General features: G+C 33.1%; 3 protein-coding genes across 3 annotated transcripts; 2 read left to right on the forward strand and 1 right to left on the reverse strand.

Moving 5' to 3' along the window:
- The first annotated feature begins 3,704 nt into the window (after positions 1-3,704).
- On the forward strand, positions 3,705-5,914 carry LOC149484832 (tRNA (guanine(37)-N(1))-methyltransferase). Its single transcript, XM_089701201.1, has 2 exons — positions 3,705-3,844; positions 4,434-5,914. Exon 2 carries the CDS (start codon positions 4,438-4,440, stop codon positions 5,737-5,739), a length of 1,302 nt encoding a protein of 433 aa, XP_089557327.1. The 5' UTR covers positions 3,705-3,844; positions 4,434-4,437; the 3' UTR covers positions 5,740-5,914.
- Positions 3,705-11,742, forward strand: LOC149484833 (bifunctional FAD diphosphatase/FAD synthase-like). The gene is made up of 5 exons (XM_089701229.1): positions 3,705-3,844; positions 7,964-8,040; positions 8,303-8,659; positions 9,593-9,714; positions 9,959-11,742. Exons 2-5 carry the CDS (start codon positions 7,972-7,974, stop codon positions 10,158-10,160), a joined length of 750 nt encoding a protein of 249 aa, XP_089557355.1. The 5' UTR covers positions 3,705-3,844; positions 7,964-7,971; the 3' UTR covers positions 10,161-11,742.
- Positions 11,743-12,058: 316 nt separating this feature from the next.
- On the reverse strand, positions 12,059-15,347 carry LOC149484834 (GPN-loop GTPase 1). Its single transcript, XM_089701216.1, has 9 exons — positions 15,139-15,347; positions 14,941-15,066; positions 14,535-14,702; positions 14,151-14,347; positions 13,544-13,735; positions 13,264-13,316; positions 12,988-13,076; positions 12,533-12,679; positions 12,059-12,190 (listed from the first exon to the last, which is right to left on the reverse strand). The coding sequence occupies exons 1-9, from the start codon at positions 15,179-15,181 to the stop codon at positions 12,108-12,110; spliced, it is 1,098 nt and encodes a 365-aa protein (XP_089557342.1). The 5' UTR covers positions 15,182-15,347; the 3' UTR covers positions 12,059-12,107.
- Positions 15,348-19,451: the final 4,104 nt, after the last annotated feature.

The following is a 19,451-nucleotide window of genomic DNA, read 5'->3' on the forward strand; positions in this document are numbered from 1 at the left end:
TCTAACAATTAAGTATGTTGTATTTTATTTGAAAGCGCAAAGAATACAAAATTAAAATGTAGAACCGTATAATACCATTTTAATGTCATCCGTCTGTCTGTCAAAGTCCTGCCCCTTGAGATATGAGATTTCTCTTTGAAATAACAACTTGAAATTAATTTCATATACGTACCTAGCTGTAAGCTCTTGAACTTTGTTATAGCTATAACTGAAACTCTAAAATGATTTATTTCGTACGTGGAAAAAGTGTTTCATTCGTGTATATGTAGTTTTCATGATATTTTTTTTAATCTTCATCGCCGAATTAATGATATAAAGTAAACTGTAAACTAAAAGTTCGTTCAGTTAAAGTTCATGCTCTTGATGACGGATATGTAACTACTGTGACGATAGTTTTCGTTCTCGCGCTACTGGCTTTTAAAACCAGCCCCCCTAGTCAAGTGGCTTTCTGTTAGCGTAGCGTTCAATAGAATAGACTACGAATGTATGAGATTGACGTAAGCTGTAGATACGTTTATCTACAGCCTACGAATGTATGAGATTGACGTAAGCTGTAGATACGTTTATCTACAGCCTACGTCAATCTAATACATTCGTAGTCTATTCTATTGAACGCTACGCTAACAGAAAGCCACTTGACTAGGGGGGCAGATACAGGAAGTTTATGAAATTATTATACAGTATACTTAATCTCCTCTTCAAGCCAATACACGAACGCTGATGAAAAATCATTCTTACCTTACGTGAATTCTTTACAACATAGGTACCAATGGGAAAATGAAATCATTTAAGGAATCTCATTTTTACCTGCATTAGAAAAAGTATCAGTTTATAACCCACAATAATGGTTTTATAAACTTTTTTACGTTCTATCCCGTCTTTACTTCGTTTTATTAAGAGTTCCTCCGGTTTACTGATGTAGTAAACATTTTTATAAGGAAATTGGATACTTACGTGGCGTTCTGTTAGCATAGTGCTCACAGACCTTCCAACCTACTTAATAATAATGTGTAATAATAGTAATCTGGTGAATAATTTATAATTTTGGCTCTTATGCGCTCGATATTTTCTCCATGCAAAAGCTCTCGCCTGTTTCCTCCCTGAATATCGCGTCGATCATAAAGCAATGATTAACATAGAGAAAAAAAAATTTTGTGTGGTTTTATGAAACCACGGTAAAAGTGAAACTTAGGCACAAAATTATCGTATTTGTACGATAATTATCGTACGGTTCCGAACACTGCTTTATACCTACTCGGCAGCCGACCGTCACGCGACATGCGCTACACAGACCAAAAAGTTTGAGACGATGTAATAAAAGTTTCACTTTAATAATTATTATCTAATCTCTTCTACATTTTTTGGCGGTACTTTATTTTTAAGCACTAGAACCCTCGAAATTGCCGGCAAAGTCCGCTGTCAACAACGACTAAGTGTGCACTTTTCTATTATGAGTAGAATTAAAATTAGAAAATGAAACCTTTATAAGGACATAAATATTAAATACCACATAATATGATAATACCACACAGGATAATATTAGGTATAAAGTTAATTGTATAGCATTTTTATTCTGACTCAAATTAAGACTGATGTGTGTGTAGCTTGGTGTGTAGTAATTATTCATTTCACAAACTCTTTTATTAAATTCACAGTCACTACAATTACGAATTCCGCCGAAAACAACAAAAAAACACCACACAATTTCATAATTTACACATTGCTTACATTATATGTTGTCTATATAGCATTCGTTAACCGATGGAAGAGCGAAAATTTTAAAAATAAATAATCCGCGTACGTAAACAAACAGTGACTTTTCGATGCAGAATAAATTACATAAATTCGCGCCAAATTGTTGCGTAAATTTGGCACAGACGGAATAAATAAGTAATAAACGTGAATGCGAATAAAATCTGATTACTTTGTGCTCGGTACATTTTATAAAATTACACAACTCAATCATTTATTTAAAATTAACGATACATACTTATTATTATAAATACCTCTACGCATTTGCACGTAAACAAACTCCTAGATTCAAATTATCAAATGAGTTGTGAATCGAAATAATTTGGATGTTATCTATCATATAAATATATGCCTACAGTCCTATTTTATTATATTATATTATATCGTAATTGATATTATGTACACGATACGTACCTATATTTCAAGTTGAATAAAACAAAACTGCTATCTATAAATCTATTAAATATAAAACATTACTATTCAATGGAATGTTATCATTATGAGCGTTTCTGAGTAAATATTCTTCTGTAATTGTTCAATTTTATAATATTATGATGTTAAAACTTAAATTATTAGCACTAGTACCTACAGATGCGAATGGCTAAAACTTCATGTCTTCTTAGAAAGCACCAAGAAAAGCACCAATACAACCTTACCAACAAAATATATATTATAAACCGTACATAGGCGTTAACATAAATTGTAATAGGCTTAGGTAATAGGTAATTCATTCAACGCATTAAAAATAACAAATCAGAATGAAGTTTGTATTTAGAAACACTGTAACCGGTTACCGGAAACCACCCGGAAACGATACAGGGAAAAAAAATCTCATGCCATATTATCACAATAATTATTATTCACACCGCTAATCATACCTTAAGTATTTACATATTTAAATTACAACTCAAAGGGTACATATAGGTCTACCAGAATCTGATAGCATATTTATATTTATGAAATAAAAGATTTTCATGTGGCAACTTATTTGACAACTATCAAATTAGTTGTCAAATTATTTGTCTTTTTTGCAGTTGTTATATAATTTTTAGGATTTTGTCTAAAAAATCTTCGAAAATGTCGAAAAAGCCGCTGTGATCACAAGCAAGAGGTGTTGTTTATAATGTGTATAGAAAAATATTTGCTGAAGAAGGGTCAAACACATCACAATTTTCAATTTAGAAGATTTTATTGGTAAATTGGACTTACCCGCTTTGATACTTTCAATTAAAAATATTATATGTAGGTACTTAACTATAATATTGTTTGTTGATTGGAATATAATTTTATGAAAACTTATTACAGGAGTTTCCAATACGGCTATTCGTCAAGTCCAAGCTGTCCAAGTCAATTTTATAATGTGTGTATCTGTTAATACTTACGAAAATAAACATAGTTTTATTTTATTTTTATTTTATTTTATAAAAAATTATAAGCAGTCTAGTTTTCTATCGATATAACATCGATATTTTCACATGGCATAATGATAATGAACATACAAATATAGGTATGTGTAAATAATAATATGTATTACCTGTTTAAAAGTAATATGTATATTATACATGTAAGTATGTACCTACATAATATTAAGTGGATATCTCATTATTAAGTACAGTATTGTCCACTTATGTAATGTGACTAATGATATTGAGAACAAACTAAAAAATAAGCAGTATCAAGATCGTTCAGTCCATTTTCCCTAGGGTTGCACACTCAAAATTTTGATTTCCCTAATTGCCATCAGATTCTGGTTTACCTATAGTACATTTGTAAAAAAATATTTGTTACAATCATACACACAATCATACAATTGTCTACTATTTCATAATTATTTTCTTAGCAAGGTGGCAATAATAAAGTTAACTGTCACATTCTGTACAATCTGTCATTACTCATTTGTCAAATTTATACTCAAATCAAATTGACAAGTCGAAGTTTCACGCAAGTTCTAGGTTTGCTTGGTGTTTATTTTAAAATTACTCAAATAAACTTTATTTCGATCTTCTGAAATATTATAAATACAGTGTGTTTACTGTTTGACAAATCTTCAATGAGAGGCTGATATTAATCAAGTGTGTTGACCTTGGACTAGGTTAGTATGCTATAGTCTGTCCACTATAAGAATTGCTTTTTGACAGCTCGACGGGTGATACCAGAAGTGATGTTCAAAAGATTATCGATTGTGATACCATTTCAATTATAAATTCAAAATATTATCATAAATCGAATCAGGTACGTAAATAATAATTACAACGTAAACGTACTAATAAGATATGTAATAATAAGACCACATATCTATGCATTGTATGTTAAAAGTAAACTAAACTAATATTTTATTATTTATTGGTTTCTATCTTACAATTTGGTTGTCTTTACGTTTAAATTATATAACATAATAGAAGAGTTTTTCTGTATCGGATATATTTTACAGAGTATTTCTATCGATTATTTTAATCTATCGACCCATCATTGAATAATTCTGTGTAGGCATCACTAAGTGGGCGGGACCTGTCCATGAAGTACGATAATTATTTGTATGACATTTTAACATAGACAATACAATCCTACATAGGCGTGAAGCTGTCAAAAAGAAAATAATATAATGGACAGAGTATAACTGTTATATTCATTTGAGTTATGACCATAACCCACATTCGAAACTTTTTACGTTTTTTTACCAGCAAAATGTGCGAATCGAAGGTTTCATTGATGCCGGTTGGTGTTCGTGGTATGCGTGTTTTGGATCGTGAAAAGTTCATACAAAAAGTGCGTGTGCCAGTGATTGTGGTGACTGAAGACAAGATTGCCAAAACAAGTAAAATAATGAAGAATTATTTTTTCAAAATGGAAAATTTTAAGCCCGTACAAGACTACGTAATGAACGATTCGATTAAAAAAAAGAAAATTTTTTGCCATCCAGAAAAAATTGCACAATGGACAGACATATCTGAGACAGACAGGACTGTTCTCAAATTAAACGAAGTAAGTGAAGATAATTTATTATTTGAAGATGTTCAGCTCACTTATGACAATTTGAAGATTGATACAGTGTTTAAAGCAGTACTGCCAGAGAATGAAGAAATAGTCAGTAGTTTTTCTCAAATCGGGCACATCATTCATTTGAATTTAAGAGATCATCTGCTTGAATACAGGCAACTCATTGGTCAAGTTCTTCTCGACAAAATCAAGCTGTGCAGGACAGTTGTAAACAAAAGCAACATAATAGACAATACATATCGCAATTTCAAAATGGAGGTAATTGCTGGAGACGAGGACTTTCTGGTGACTGTAAAAGAGAATAGGTGTAGCTTTCAGTTTGACTTTTCCAAGGTGTATTGGAACCCTAGATTGGGAAAGGAGCATGAAAGGATATTGTCATTCTTAAAGCCAGGAGATGTTCTATTCGACGTGTTCTGCGGTGTAGGCCCATTTGCCATACCAGCGGCAAAGCGACATAGTATTGTATTTGCAAATGATTTGAATCCCGACTCTTACAAGTGGCTGGAACATAATGCAAAACAGAATAAAATTGACAAATCCCTCATTAAAATGTACAATTTGGATGGCAAAGATTTTATTTCTGATATCTTCAAACAATACATTATAGATTTATGTAATGGTACACATATATTAGAGAGCCAAGCAAAGATTCATGTCACAATGAATTTACCAGCCTTAGCTGTTGAATTTCTGAAGTATTTCAATGGTTTGGTTGATAAACAATTGTGTGAGAACATACCCAATGATATAATAGTGTATGTGTATTGTTTTGCAACTGGGGACAATCCAGTGAGCACCGCTAAGGAAATGGTATTAACAAACATTGGTGTGGACATATCGGAGAATATAATTGATGTGTTCAATGTCAGAAATGTTTCACCTAAAAAGGAAATGATGAGAGTAACGTTTAAACTCACTAAAGAGGTGCTGAGTAAAAAGGTTTTAGTGGATAGTGATGAGCCACCAGTAAAAAAACTATGTGTTTAATAGATATTGCTTTTTTTGAATTTGTGAAATATTAAGCATTTAATAGTGTTATAGTTTTAAGTAAGAATAATTAATTGTGCAATTAACTAAAAAAAAAGTGAAGAAAGATGTTTGGTAAATTTAAAGTTCATTAAAAATGAAGTAAATCGGGAATCTAAATTGGCTATAATTAAAAAAAATTGTTACTTTAAGTGTAAGAAATATTAAAATATGTTTCCTCTAACCATTTTCTTTAATTTAATCTCACACATAATATAATACCATGAGTATCTTGCATATCATATATGTTTTTGTGACTACCAGTGACTACCTGTTAGGAAATCTATTTTAAATGTAATAAAAATCCAATCAATTTAATTTTAAAATAAGACGATTATGAACTAAGATGACTTATACAGATTATTATATACAATGTAAAATTATATTCTGGTTTTATATACATAATTGTTATAAATTTTGTCTTAATCTGTGTGAAGGTTTTTAAATAAAAAATTATAAGTACATAAATTGAAAATGACCAAAAACCATGACAATATAAGTTAGATTATTAGATCTCCGAGTTCCACTTTTCCCACCTCTGCCTGTGTGTTGTATCCAGCTCATATCAGCACTCTACTGTTGACAAAATTTCATACGTCCAAAAATAAAATAAGATGTCATGCAATAGAATACTTAAATCACGTATTAAATAAATTATTTAATTTCAATTTTTTTTTTTCGTCAAATGATTTACTCGTGTCCATGGCCATGAAACTAAACTTATCAATTTCTATTACGACAATCAGCGCGTGATTTAATCAAATCCACGAAATTACAGACTGACATCACATACATAAAATCTTCAATCTGCTATCAATGAGTAATTTGACGTTGTACCTAATCTTGTATTGATAAATTTCAGGGAGGTATGAGATTTCTAATTTATTTGTAACCAACCGCGTGTTTGGCTTGCCGGTTGACCTGTAATGAAATGAGTAGGCCACGTACATATGGTAAAAGAATTATTTAAAGAGTAATTTTTTACTTAAATACATACATATATGCATATTATGTTATAAAATTATTTAAAAGAACAACTCCAGAGATTCTTGCCTGCTTCTTCTCTGGATATTTGTAAAAACTGCTTTCCGAACCGGTGGTAATCGATAAGACATGTTCAAAAGTGCAAATTATACACTTTTTTGTTGAAATTGATAAAATCTTATATATAAAAATGAATCGCAAAATGTGTTGGTAAGCGCATAACTCGAGAACGGCTGAACCGATTTCGATAATTCTTTTTTTATTATATTCCTTGAAGTACGAGGATGGTTTTTATGTAGAGAAAACGTAAATATGTACCACGGGCGAAGCCGGGGCGGACCGCTAGTATATTATATAGATAGTTTTTAGGAAATACCTAAATCGATTATTAAATTAATTAGGAAAATTATTTAATATATGTATACTTATTTATTTGCTCTATATCTCTTATTTATTTTTGAATCGAATTAATGTGTAGAACAAATGCACCAGAACTTATGCGATTTTTCACAGATGAAAATCCAATTTTACTAAAATTAATGGCATTTTCGATGTGATATGGTATTTTAACTATTTTTCTCGTGATTCCTTATTTCTGATAATGCAGGTAAATTTAGAACTCACGGATAGACGCACCTATATAGCTTCTTTTAGTTGTTTCAATAATAATGCGCTAAAATGTAATGCGTTCATGAAGATAATAGCATTAATTTACATTCTTATTAAGATTTCAATGCATGATGAACAAAAGTGATGAGTATTGAAGGACGTCCATTAATAGATTGCTTGCTTATTTTATAGTTACAGATATATCGACTGACGACTGGATCTGTGGAAAAGAAAATGATTAATCTTATCAGATTCCAAGAGCCTATATTTGAAGAACAGATAATGTGTTATAAAATTGCTTGACCTTCGTAGTTCTGCACTGAAAATCAACAGTAGCGGTTAAATAATAATTTGAAAAATACATGTCCTATAAATCGATGTCCAGGAGTAAACGTTAACTTTCGTATAAACGGCTGATTAAATCTTTTTTCTATAACGTTCTGGGATTGTTTTAAAAAAATAATCTAATCTAGATGCATTAGTCATTGATTTTTGGCGCAATGTTCATTTTAGTCATATATTTTACAGTTGACTGACGCAATGATCACAGTTTGTGATTCTTTTTGTAATAACAGTCTGGTATTTGTTCCAGTACGCAAAATGCCGAAGCGAGACGATGTGATTACAAATTATGAGGACACAGCAACTGTGATAGCAGAATCTGAACAGGTGCGTAAATTTTTAATTTTTATCGAAACTTAATTTAGAAATATCGAGCTTTAAGAGATAGCAAAGCTTTACGCTGCAGGAGCGGTTTTGTAGAGTCATGTGTTTTATTTTTTTTTGTATGAATACTTATAGATATGTAAAGATGATAGAGAATAGAGAAATTTTATCTCCATTGTTAATTACCTACTTATTGTTAAAAGAAGTTTTATTCTTATTGAATAATATTGTACTTGTCTAGTCTATGATACTTAGTTTTTTGCAGATACTAAGGCAATGCTTCTCGCAATTCAGGTTAGACGAAGTTTTCCTATCGTTCAACGGCGGGAAAGACTGCACAGTTCTACTAGATCTCACAATAAACATATTAAAGGATATATTTAACAAAGAAGAAGTAGCAAAAGATCTGAAAGTCATATACATGCGTTCAAATGGCCCCTTTAGAGAAATGGAAACGTTTATAGAAGAAATTGAAGCGCATTATAAAATTAAATTATTAGTGGTTGAGGGAGAAATGAAAAGCGTCTTAGAAAATATTCTAGAAAACGATAGAAGACTCAAGGCCTGTTTAATGGGAACGAGGAGGACGGATCCGTATAGTCAAAATATGAACTTTCTACAGGTATTGTTATTAGAATTTAGAAATATCCTTTCTATTGATGTCACGAATTACTTTGTAAAGATAAGGCAAATGTTTTGAATAAAAATAACTGCGTTAAAAACAACCGACTTCATAAACAGAAAAGTAAAAAATAAAAAAGATTTGATATTATTAATTACTACATATTATTTATTAAATAGGTTTGAAGTCGGTGCCAAACACTAGTATTAAGCCCGTGCAATAATAATTAATAATATCAAATCTTTTTTATTTTTTACTTTTCTGTTTATGAAGTCGGTTGTTTTTAACGCAGTTATTTTTATTTAATACTTTTTAGTGTTTTTATCAACACGAATCAAACGAGCCCAATCTCGATATAATTGAGTCAATATATTACTGAGTTCCTAAGGCCACCTTCTGATTCCATCATCAAATCAGCTCTATGTCTATGATAATGTTTCATCGCTATCCAATTTACATAAGTATACAAAATTTCAGCTCAATCGGTTACCGGGAAGTGAATCAAAGTTACTTGCTACATTTCAATGAAGTCATCGAGTACAGACAAAAATGCTCATAAAATAAAAACTACTGGGTTTATCCGAATAAAATTTTTATGGGACCAATTCGACACCATCCCGCATCGAACAAAAAAAGAATCACGTAAATCGGTTAAGAAACCTAGGAGTAATCGGTGTACATACATCCAAAAAAAAAAAATTATACCGGCCGAATTGATAACCTCCTCGTTTTTTTGGAAGTCGGTTAAAAACAATGAGATCATTGTCATTAATAATAATAATATCTAATTAATAATTATAGATATTGTAGGGGCTAATATTTAGTACACGATTTATCATTTATCGCAATTATACATCTAGTAGGTATGCAAACATAAGGTATTTTTTTTTCAATCGTATTATACCGACATTTTAAACCTCCTTAATTTTTCAGAAAACAGATCCATCCTGGCCTCAAGTAATTCGAGTATCACCACTGTTAAATTGGAGTTATCATCAAATTTGGACGTATATTCACGAGCGACATGTGCCTTATTGCAGTCTTTACGATATAGGGTAAGATATTTTTACTCAACGCTCCCTCAAAAATATAGATCTGATAAAAATATATATAGTTTCAAACATTCATTGGTTTGAAAAATTTTCACTGCCAAAATACTACGTATTAATGTGAATTTGCCAGAAATTGGAATAAAATCACCATCTATATTATTATTGCAGCAATTATAACTTAAATTAGCGTAGTTAAGATCACCAACAAACCCAGAATAATTTATATACTTACTGATATTTTTTTCAGATACACATCAATAGGTAATACATATAACACGTTGCCAAACCCGTCTCTAGCATACCACGTGAACGGTCACATAGCATATCGACCAGCTTGGTTGTTAACCGACCCCACACTAGAAAGAGCGGGAAGGAAGTCCACACAACCCAGTGTACAAAATGGTCACAATATACCTATTAGTAATGGTCAAACAGCACAGACATTATAGTTAAACCTTTGGACTGCCTTGTTTTTTGGCTTTATGCTGTATAAAATATTTTTTTTTTCTTGTTACACAATGTCACAACTTATGTATGATTCGGTAAATATGGTACCTTTTGAATAACTCTTTGTCGTGTTATAAATCCGTGCTTTTAAAATCTAGTGTAAAATATGTTTTGTCTAATACTTTGGTAACAAAACATATTGCCAAAGTTTGGTAGTTGTAAAAAAGGTAATAAGTCAAATCTACCTATGTCTAATGACTTATATATTTTTGCGAATTTGAAAATGAATAAACAACTTTTGAATTTGCCCATTCGCTTTACTTATAAATTGAAGAGGTAGCTTTAAATATATACTTCAAAAGTGACTTAATATACGTATTTTACGGAATATACCTGTATAATTAACCTGTGATACTCTCGCAATGTGTTGTGTTCTCAGACAAAGGCTCATATTATGTGGTACAAATTAATTTTTTGTGGTTACTGAGCCGAGATATTTTTGTAGGTCAATGATTAGTTCAATTTAACAAAATATACGCAGATTCGTTAAATTATACTGCACGTTTGATACGTGTTTAGTTATTTAATCGTACTTATTAAAATTTAACTGACTTATTTTAAGTTCTGAAATTGAGCGCGTAGGATCTGTTACAGTTCAAATTACAAATAAGCGATAGACATTTTCACCTTTGCCTATGCTTTTTGGAACCTGAAAATAACTGTTCTGTGTTGTGTACAATTATTATTATGATATTATGTTGCTATTCAACATTATTTTGTAACATTCAACTAAGTATCTACTTAAAATTGTTTTGCGAGTTTTTAAAAAAAAAATAGTTTTATAATATTACAGCAGTTTTCTTATCCATTCTGCCTTTGTTGTTTATTTGGTTACTAGTTTAACCGTTAAACTTATTTTTATTATTTAATCACACATTTAGTATCACATTTTTGTAACTACTCGGCCAACTAGCGTACTTATACTTTACGTTGAACAGGGATTTATTTTAATTACACATTAGTAATTATTTATTTATGATCACTTATTTTTTACTGATTGCATCCAATGTACCTTTATAATTTAGATTTAAATCACGCTTTGAATATTTAGCAATTGTTTGAATCAAATCCTAGTGATAGTAGATTGTTATTAACAATGCATTTTATTTTGTGTATATTTTAGTTCCAATCTCGAATTTAGGTTAGTTATAATTAGATAATTGTTATATTTATTGACAGCAAATACCATCAGAGATTTAAGGCTTCACCGTACGAATATCACAAATAGTTTTGTTTACTAATTCTTTATACTTAGTTACATATAAGACTCATAACATCCTGTCTCAATATATTGAGCTCAGAATAATTATAATTTTTTTGCATCACGATTTTTGTATTTTATTTACATTTAAGTATATAAGTTTTATAGAAATACCTATAAGATATTAGGTATCATTTTTTTCTTAACTAAATAAAATACACCTCTTACATTTCTGATGGTATTATCATGTATTATGCAAACTTAATAATTTTCAAAATCCAATTAATTAATAATGGTATATGCAATTTCCTATTATGCCTACCTCTCTGTGAGTTTTAATAAATATAATTTGACCGAAATTGTTGACTACTTATTTAAATCTTTTACAATTTACAAATCATATTTAACATTTTTTTACTATTTATTAACTAATACGCCTTCCAAAGTATTTATCTGAATTATTACATAATAATAAACATGTAACATTAGATATGAGATTCTTATCATGCCTTTATTTACTTTAATAAAACTTATACTAAATCTTCATATATTTTAAAGAACTAACGCTTCTAATGTCTATGCAGATGAAATAAATTGTGTTGAAAAATCATTGCAATGATAAAGTGAAAAGAAACTAAATTATAAAAAGACATTATACATATTTATTAACCGCTTATATACAATGGTTTTAAGTATTATTTTCACTCTGATTAGGTTTTACATGTTTCTTGATAAATTCTTGAAAAGCTAACACATCTTCTGGCTTGTCATCTGAAATTCGACAACAATTAATTACTTTAATTAAATACATTTTTAAATATTAAAAACAGATAATAGATATTTTGACATTTATATTTATTTACTAGCTGCTTGCCCCGGCTCCGACGTGATACGCCATTTTGGACCTTTGGTCAAACAGATTTACTAATTATATTTAGAAATGCCTGTATAAGAATTAAAATAACCAGCTTCAAATAGGGTGGTTTCTAATTTCAAATGTTTATTTTTTTGTATGTTCACCAAATTCATCATTTATAAGCCAGTCCTAACAATAACTATCAAACTATTACGTCTATACATCATAGAATAACATTTATCTATATAAAAACATACCCATCTCAGGTTTTTGGTCTTCCGTACCCTCTTCGTCACTAGAGCTCTCATTGGCGGGATGCTTTAGGTACATATCGCTTCTCTCCCTCCCAACCATCACTTCCTCTATGAGTTTCTTCTTGTCTATCACTGTGTCTTTGTCATCAACTAAAAAATAATGATGAAAAATAATAAAATATCGAAATTAAATTTATTCTTTAAAATATTATTCGTTGATGAAGCTTTTTAATACTACGAAACTAAAAATCTACGAATCAAGATAAAAAAAAAGACGGGTTGCACTCCGGGAGTGCCGGCAGAAGTGAAAACTTGATTATTAACGTTGAGCATGTTTGATATCCATCCGTCTTACGCTTTTTCGATCAGGCCACGTGTCCTGACGCGAGTTTAAGATTTTATACCCAACGCCGCTAAAGAAGTTTTCACTTCAAAAATCATAAAATTTTAAATCATACCTTGTTTATCCTCTTTCAATTCCTCCTCTTTCCTCTTTTGTTCTGCCAATTTTTCCTCTCGCATTTTCAGCCAGTCCGCTTTGTATTCCCTGCAATTCAAAGGAGAAATTAATAAATAAACTAAGTATAATGTATTTATCATGAAATATTCTCTATACCACTATAATAATATGTACATAATTGTCGTAATATTTAAATTAATAACCACTTTAGTTAATAATGTAAATTGTTGGAAAACTTTTTATATCATACCACTTATTATTATTAAGTATTTACCTCTCATACTCTTCAGCGGCCTCATCAACCAGTTTAAAGAACTCATCAATTCCCTTAAAATAGAATCAAAATATAACATTAATTGCATAATTCATATAATTTCATGATGATAAAAGTGTGGTTTAGAAGGAAACTCAAAATCGATTTTAACTTTCTTGTTATAATAACTGTATTTATATGTTAACGGTACAAATAAATATATTTTCTTTCTTTCAAAAATAAATTGTGTATGATGAGCTAATTAATATTTTTCTATAGCTTAAATAACAATAAATCTCACATCGCCAGTATGAGCACTAATGCCGCAACACCTAAGGTCCGTATAAAAGTGGTCAAGCGCGAGTGCCAAGGAGCGAGTCAAGTTGCCCACATACGAACTGCCTTCCCCTGACCCCTCTGCGTCTAGTGCTTCTTGGAACGCTTCGAAATCGCGCATCCATTCTACTGCGAAGGCATTGTCTACTACATCTGTCTGGAATTGTGGATGAGATATTATTTTAGCAATGAAATTTAAGAAAAATATACAATTTATTGTGTTATGTTAGTAAACAATATGGTAGTCATTTCTAAAATTCATTAAAATATGTTTTATAGTGATTGTGTGGTTAATTTACAGTGTTTTGAAGACTTGAAATTGTAACATGTTCAAATGAACATCAAGTAGAATGTTATAATTGGTAAGAAAATCATACTTCTTTGTATGGAGAGGCAAAAAAGTTCTACCACTTATTCCTATAGAAGTATATACAACAAAATAGTTGTGAAATACTTCCTATAAGCTTTTTATGCAAGCCAAATAAATAAATAAATGTTAGTTAATAATGAGTTATTTGTAACTTAAACAATCAGGAATAGTGTATGCTATTACATAAACAGTCAAGACTTACCTTATTCATAACAACAATAAACGGCAACTTCGTCTTATACAATATAGAGCAAGCATACAACATATTAGACATAAATGTGACTGGCGAGACACTCCTCACTGTGTCCATGACATACACAACCACAGTAGGACATGAAGACGCTAAGGTTTCTGTCAATATGGTGCCTGACGCTGACCATGTGAATACTTCTATTTGACCTGAATATTATGGAACAATAACAATAAATAATGTTTAAAATATATGAATAATATTATGAATGAATAAATGCTTAGCATTTAATATTATAGCTCCAAAATATTTGTTTAATGTCATTTGTTCCAAGCAATTTGCAATTCCTTTAAAATGAGTACAAACTTGAATAAAAAGAAATAAGCAAACACTTACCTGGTGTATCAATAACACAATACTTATGTTTCTTGCCAGCTTTCTCAATTAGTTCCACAACTTGATCAAACTTTGTAGTGAACAAGTTAAGAGCAGTCACAATACCACCATTAGGTCCAAGGCCATACTGTTTCATTACCTCTTTATAATCAACTGTGTCTCGAATATCTGAAATATTTTTTTGTTGAAACGTGCACCGATACGAAAGTTCATTAAAATTTGCAATCATTTATTAGATTATGGAAGAATAAATTCAAAAACAAACTTTACGAATCCTGAATGTGAATGTTTTTCACAGTAGCAATATTTGTATTCCTTTATACATCAAAAGGCCTTTATAAGTAGATGTAACAATATGTACTTAATATATTTTTGTAACGTAGTTACTTTTACATGTTTAACTTACCAATATTAGCGGGATATGGGACTTCACGACAAGCCGGATCCAAATTAATTAAATACGGTCGTGAGCCATTTATCACTTTACCAGCTAGTCGTCTGGTAAATGAAGTTTTCCCAGCACCAGCCATACCTATATAAAAATTGATTAAAACCAAAATACAATGTAACAAACACAAACATTCAAAATAATAACAAAACTAACCTAAAATTATTAGGCATACTGGTTTCTTCGCTTCTTCTTCCATAGCTTAATCAAATGAAATCCTCAATGGTATAAAAGATATCTTAAATTTTAATTTTGCATGGATTTCAAATTAAATGTAATAATTAATAAATGTTTACTAGAATATACATTTGCGAATCAACATCACATCAACATCGCAAATCGCAAACTTGAAACTTTGTTATTTTGAGTTTTGACATATGACAAGTGGAATGTCAGACCACAGATGATCAAAATATGTAATGTGTTACCAGTTACCACGCTAAATCAGGTGAAATTTTTGATGAAAAAGTAGTATAGGTCTACCACTTAGATCATTAAGTAATGGATAACACTCGCAGGCGTTTCCCCTTTTGCTGAGGTATAAGATTATTCGAATCGAAAAATCTTATGCTTTCATAAAAACTACTTGCGTAATCGATTACAAACACTCTGCGTATTCGTAAAACATCGAAAGGACGTCTGCGAGTGCTCCGCTAAAAATGCCGTTTTGCACTGTCAAGTCTTGCAGAAGCAATTCAAACATGTCGAATATTAAAAAAGATGGAATAACCTTTAATTTGTGTATATTTTTTTATTTTTTAACGTACATTTCTAATTAAATGCAATTTCTAATAATCGTCGATGTATCATTTAGCGATATGATCAAGACAAATAATCGAGTCATGTTTCGAGAGAGAAAGAGACGAGACTATCATGGAAAGAAAATATACAAATTTAATCTTTATCTACTAAGAGAGAAAGTTGAATTTAAAACGCGATAATGAACCGCATTCCTTACGAGACTATCTTTTAAAGAAATACAAATTTAATCTTTATGATCTAAGTTATAAAGTTGAATTTAGAACGCGATATTGAACCACACTCCCCACGAGACAACTTGGAATGAAATACAAATTTAATCTTTATGAACTTAGGGATAGAGTTGAATTTAAAAACTCGTCGCTTAAAAGGTCGTAAATTTTTACGACTTTCGTGACACAAATTATTTTTGTGAATGTGTGATTGTGTTTCAATAGTGTGAGTTGCCCTCCCCGCACCAAAATCAGCAGAAAGTTTAGTTAGAACATTTGCCAGCGTACTCCATCCATTACTTAATGATCTAAGGTCTACCAGAATCTGATGGCATATTTATATTTTAAAAATAAAAGATTTTCATGTGGCAACTTTATTTGACAACTATCAAATTGGTTGTCAAATTATTGTGTTGATGATTAATTTTTAGGATTTTGTCTTCAAAATCTTCGAAATGTCGATAAAACCGCTGCGATCACAAGCAAGAGGTGTTGTTTACAATGTGTATAGAAAAACATTCGATGAAGAAGGGTCAAACACATCACTATTTTCAATTTTAAAGCGCGTGAAAGATTTTATTGCTAAGTTGGACTTACCCGTTTTGATACTTTAAATTAATAATGTTGTTTGTTGAAAAATATAATTTTATGAAAACTTATTACAGGAGTTTCCATTCTTGGCTATTTGTCAAGTCCAAGGTGTACAAGTCAATTTTATAATGTGTTAATACTTACGAAAATAAACATGATTTTATTTTATTATTGTTTTATTTTATAAAAAATTATAAACAATCGTTAATTAATATAGTAAATAAGTTTTGATCTGCATTATCATTACATCCATATTTTCACATGCCATAATGATTTTTTTTTTTTTTTTTTTTTTTTTTTTATGTCAGAGCAAGCAAAGGAGCAGATGGGCCACCTGATGTTAAGTGGTCACCACCGCCCATAAACACTTGTAACACTAGGAGTGTTACAGGTGCTTTGCCGGCCTTTTATGGACAAATAAGCTCTTTTCTTGAAGGCCCCAATGTCGTAGTTGTTCGGGAACACCGCAGGTGGCAAATCGTTCCACAGTTTCACCGTACGCGGAAGGAAGTTGCGGGTGAAGCGGACAGTGGTGGAGCGCCAACCATCCAGATGGTGCGGATGGAACTGGTTTTTACGGCGTGTGGTCCGGTGGTGGAACTGTGCGGCTGGTAGTAGGTGGAACAATTCCTCAGAGCACTCCCCATAGTAGATTCTGTACAGTATACAGAGACACGCAACGTCTCTTCGCACTGACAGAGGATCGAGCCTATCGGAAAGCCTACGGTCATCGACAATTCGAGCTGCTCGACGTTGGATGCGGTCAAGAGGAAGGAGTTGATACTGTGGGGCTCCGGCCCAGAGATGAGAACAGTACTCCATATGCGGTCGCACCTGAGCCTTGTACAGCTGAAGTCGGTGGGCCGGCTTGAAGTACTGTCTCGATCTACTGAGCACACCAAGTTTTTTCGAGGCTAATTTAGCCTTCGCTTCCAAATGACTGCGGAATTGAACGTCACTCGAGATTTCGACTCCGAGGATTCCGATTTTCGGCGATATACTAAGGGGAGTACTCTTAAACCGAGGTTCTACGACAAATGGGGTCTTTTTAGCGGTGAACGCGCAAACCTGTGTCTTTAGGGGATTGAACTCGACAAGATTAAGTTCGCCCCAATCCGAGACTTCTTGGAGAGAAGACTCGACTTCAGACACAAGTTTGTTTCGACTCTCATTGAGGCTTTCCTTTGAGGTGTTTGCACGGCCGGGATAAAGAGCATCCCCCGTACTGTCGTCCGCATAGCAATGAATATTACTGATTTGTAACAAATCATTGATATGCAGAAGAAACAGTGTAGGAGATAGCACGCAGCCTTGTGGGACACCAGCATTCACATGAAGAGGCTTAGAGCAAGAACCGTCGATAACGACCTTAATGCTCCTCTCTTCCAGGAAGCTGGCAACCCAATCGCATAACCTCGCAGGAAGTCCGAAAGATGGTAATTTCGCTAGAAGTGCCTTGTGCCAGACCCGATCGAAGGCTTTCGCTACATCCAAACTTACAGCCAATGCCTCCCCTTTACTCTCAACCGCCTCCGCCCATCTGTGAGTGAGGTACACCAAAAGATCACCAGTCGAGCGACCACTACGGAAACCGTATTGCCGGTCGCTTAACAGCTGGTTCTCCTCCAGGTACCTCATGAGCTGGCAGTTAATAATGGATTCCATTATTTTGGAGAGTAAAGAAGTGATGGCGATCGGTCTGTAGTTAGACGGATTTGAGCGATCGCCTTTTTTAGGGATTGGGTGGACAAGAGCAGTCTTCCACGAATTCGGAACAATGCCTTTGGCGTAAGAAAGCCGAAAAAGACGCGTTACAACCGGTGCCAACTCAGGAGCACATGTCCTAAGCACAATAGGGGAGACTCCATCCGGCCCTGACGACTTATGGATGTCAAGGGAAAAGAGAGCATTTCGAACGGCACGTTGTGTGAAACGTATATCCGCCATTGAATGGTTACACCGCGGGATGGTCGGCGGTGTCTTTCCCCTGTCATCAAGAGTCGAGTTCCTAGCAAAGAGAGCGCCCAAGAGTTCGGCTTTCTCTTTAGCGGAATGGGCCAGAGAGTCTTCGTCCTTGTGCAAAGGTGGAAAGGATGAACGACAGAAGTTACCTTGGATGGCCTTGGCGAGGGACCAAAACGCCCGTGTTCCCGAAGGAAGTCGCGTCAGTCTATCGCCAAGTGCACCAATGTAACTAGATTTAGCCCTAGCGATTTCTCTCTTGTAGGATCTGGAGGCAGAGTTGTACTTCTTCCTGATGAGACCAGCGCTTGGATCGCGACACGCCGTTGCTGCAACCCAGGCTTGAAAAAGTTCCTGTTTCTGGCGAGACGCCATGTTACAGGAACGTCCAAACCAAGGCTTGGATCTGCCACCGACGGGCACAACAGAGTATGGCACAAATAGTTCCATACCCTGCAGCACCACGTCAGTGACAGACTCAGCACAAGCGTTGGGATCTTCCGAGGAGAAGCAAACAGGCCCCCATGGGTAGGAAGCGAAAAAACCACGCATTCCGTCCCAGTCTGCCGACCTGTAGTGCCACACACGGCGTCGAGCTGCAGGTGTCTGCTGTTTCGAACCCATAAGTGGCACCACACTCCGTATCAGGCAATGGTCTGATGACCCCAGTGGGGCCACGACGGAGACCTGATAGTTTTCGGGGTGTGTGGTCAGCAGAAGATCCAGAAGAGAGGGAGTATGGCCCTCCACATCCGGTATTCGCGTAGGCGATGAAACCAGCTGTGTTAGGCCATAGGCTAGAGCAAAATCGTGCACAGTTCGTCCCGCGTGGTCAGTTGTACGCGACCCGAGCCATTCAACGTGGTGGGCATTGAAATCGCCTAAAACCACAAGCTCTGCAGAAGGGAACTGTACAAGCAAAGTGTCGATCATCTCTTGGATGTG

This window comes from Colias philodice, chromosome 11 (assembly GCF_061535455.1).
Source record: "Colias philodice isolate Cphi_HAF_F1 chromosome 11, ilColPhil1 Martin Lab GWU primary, whole genome shotgun sequence".
NCBI classification, from domain to species: Eukaryota; Metazoa; Arthropoda; class Insecta; order Lepidoptera; family Pieridae; genus Colias; species Colias philodice.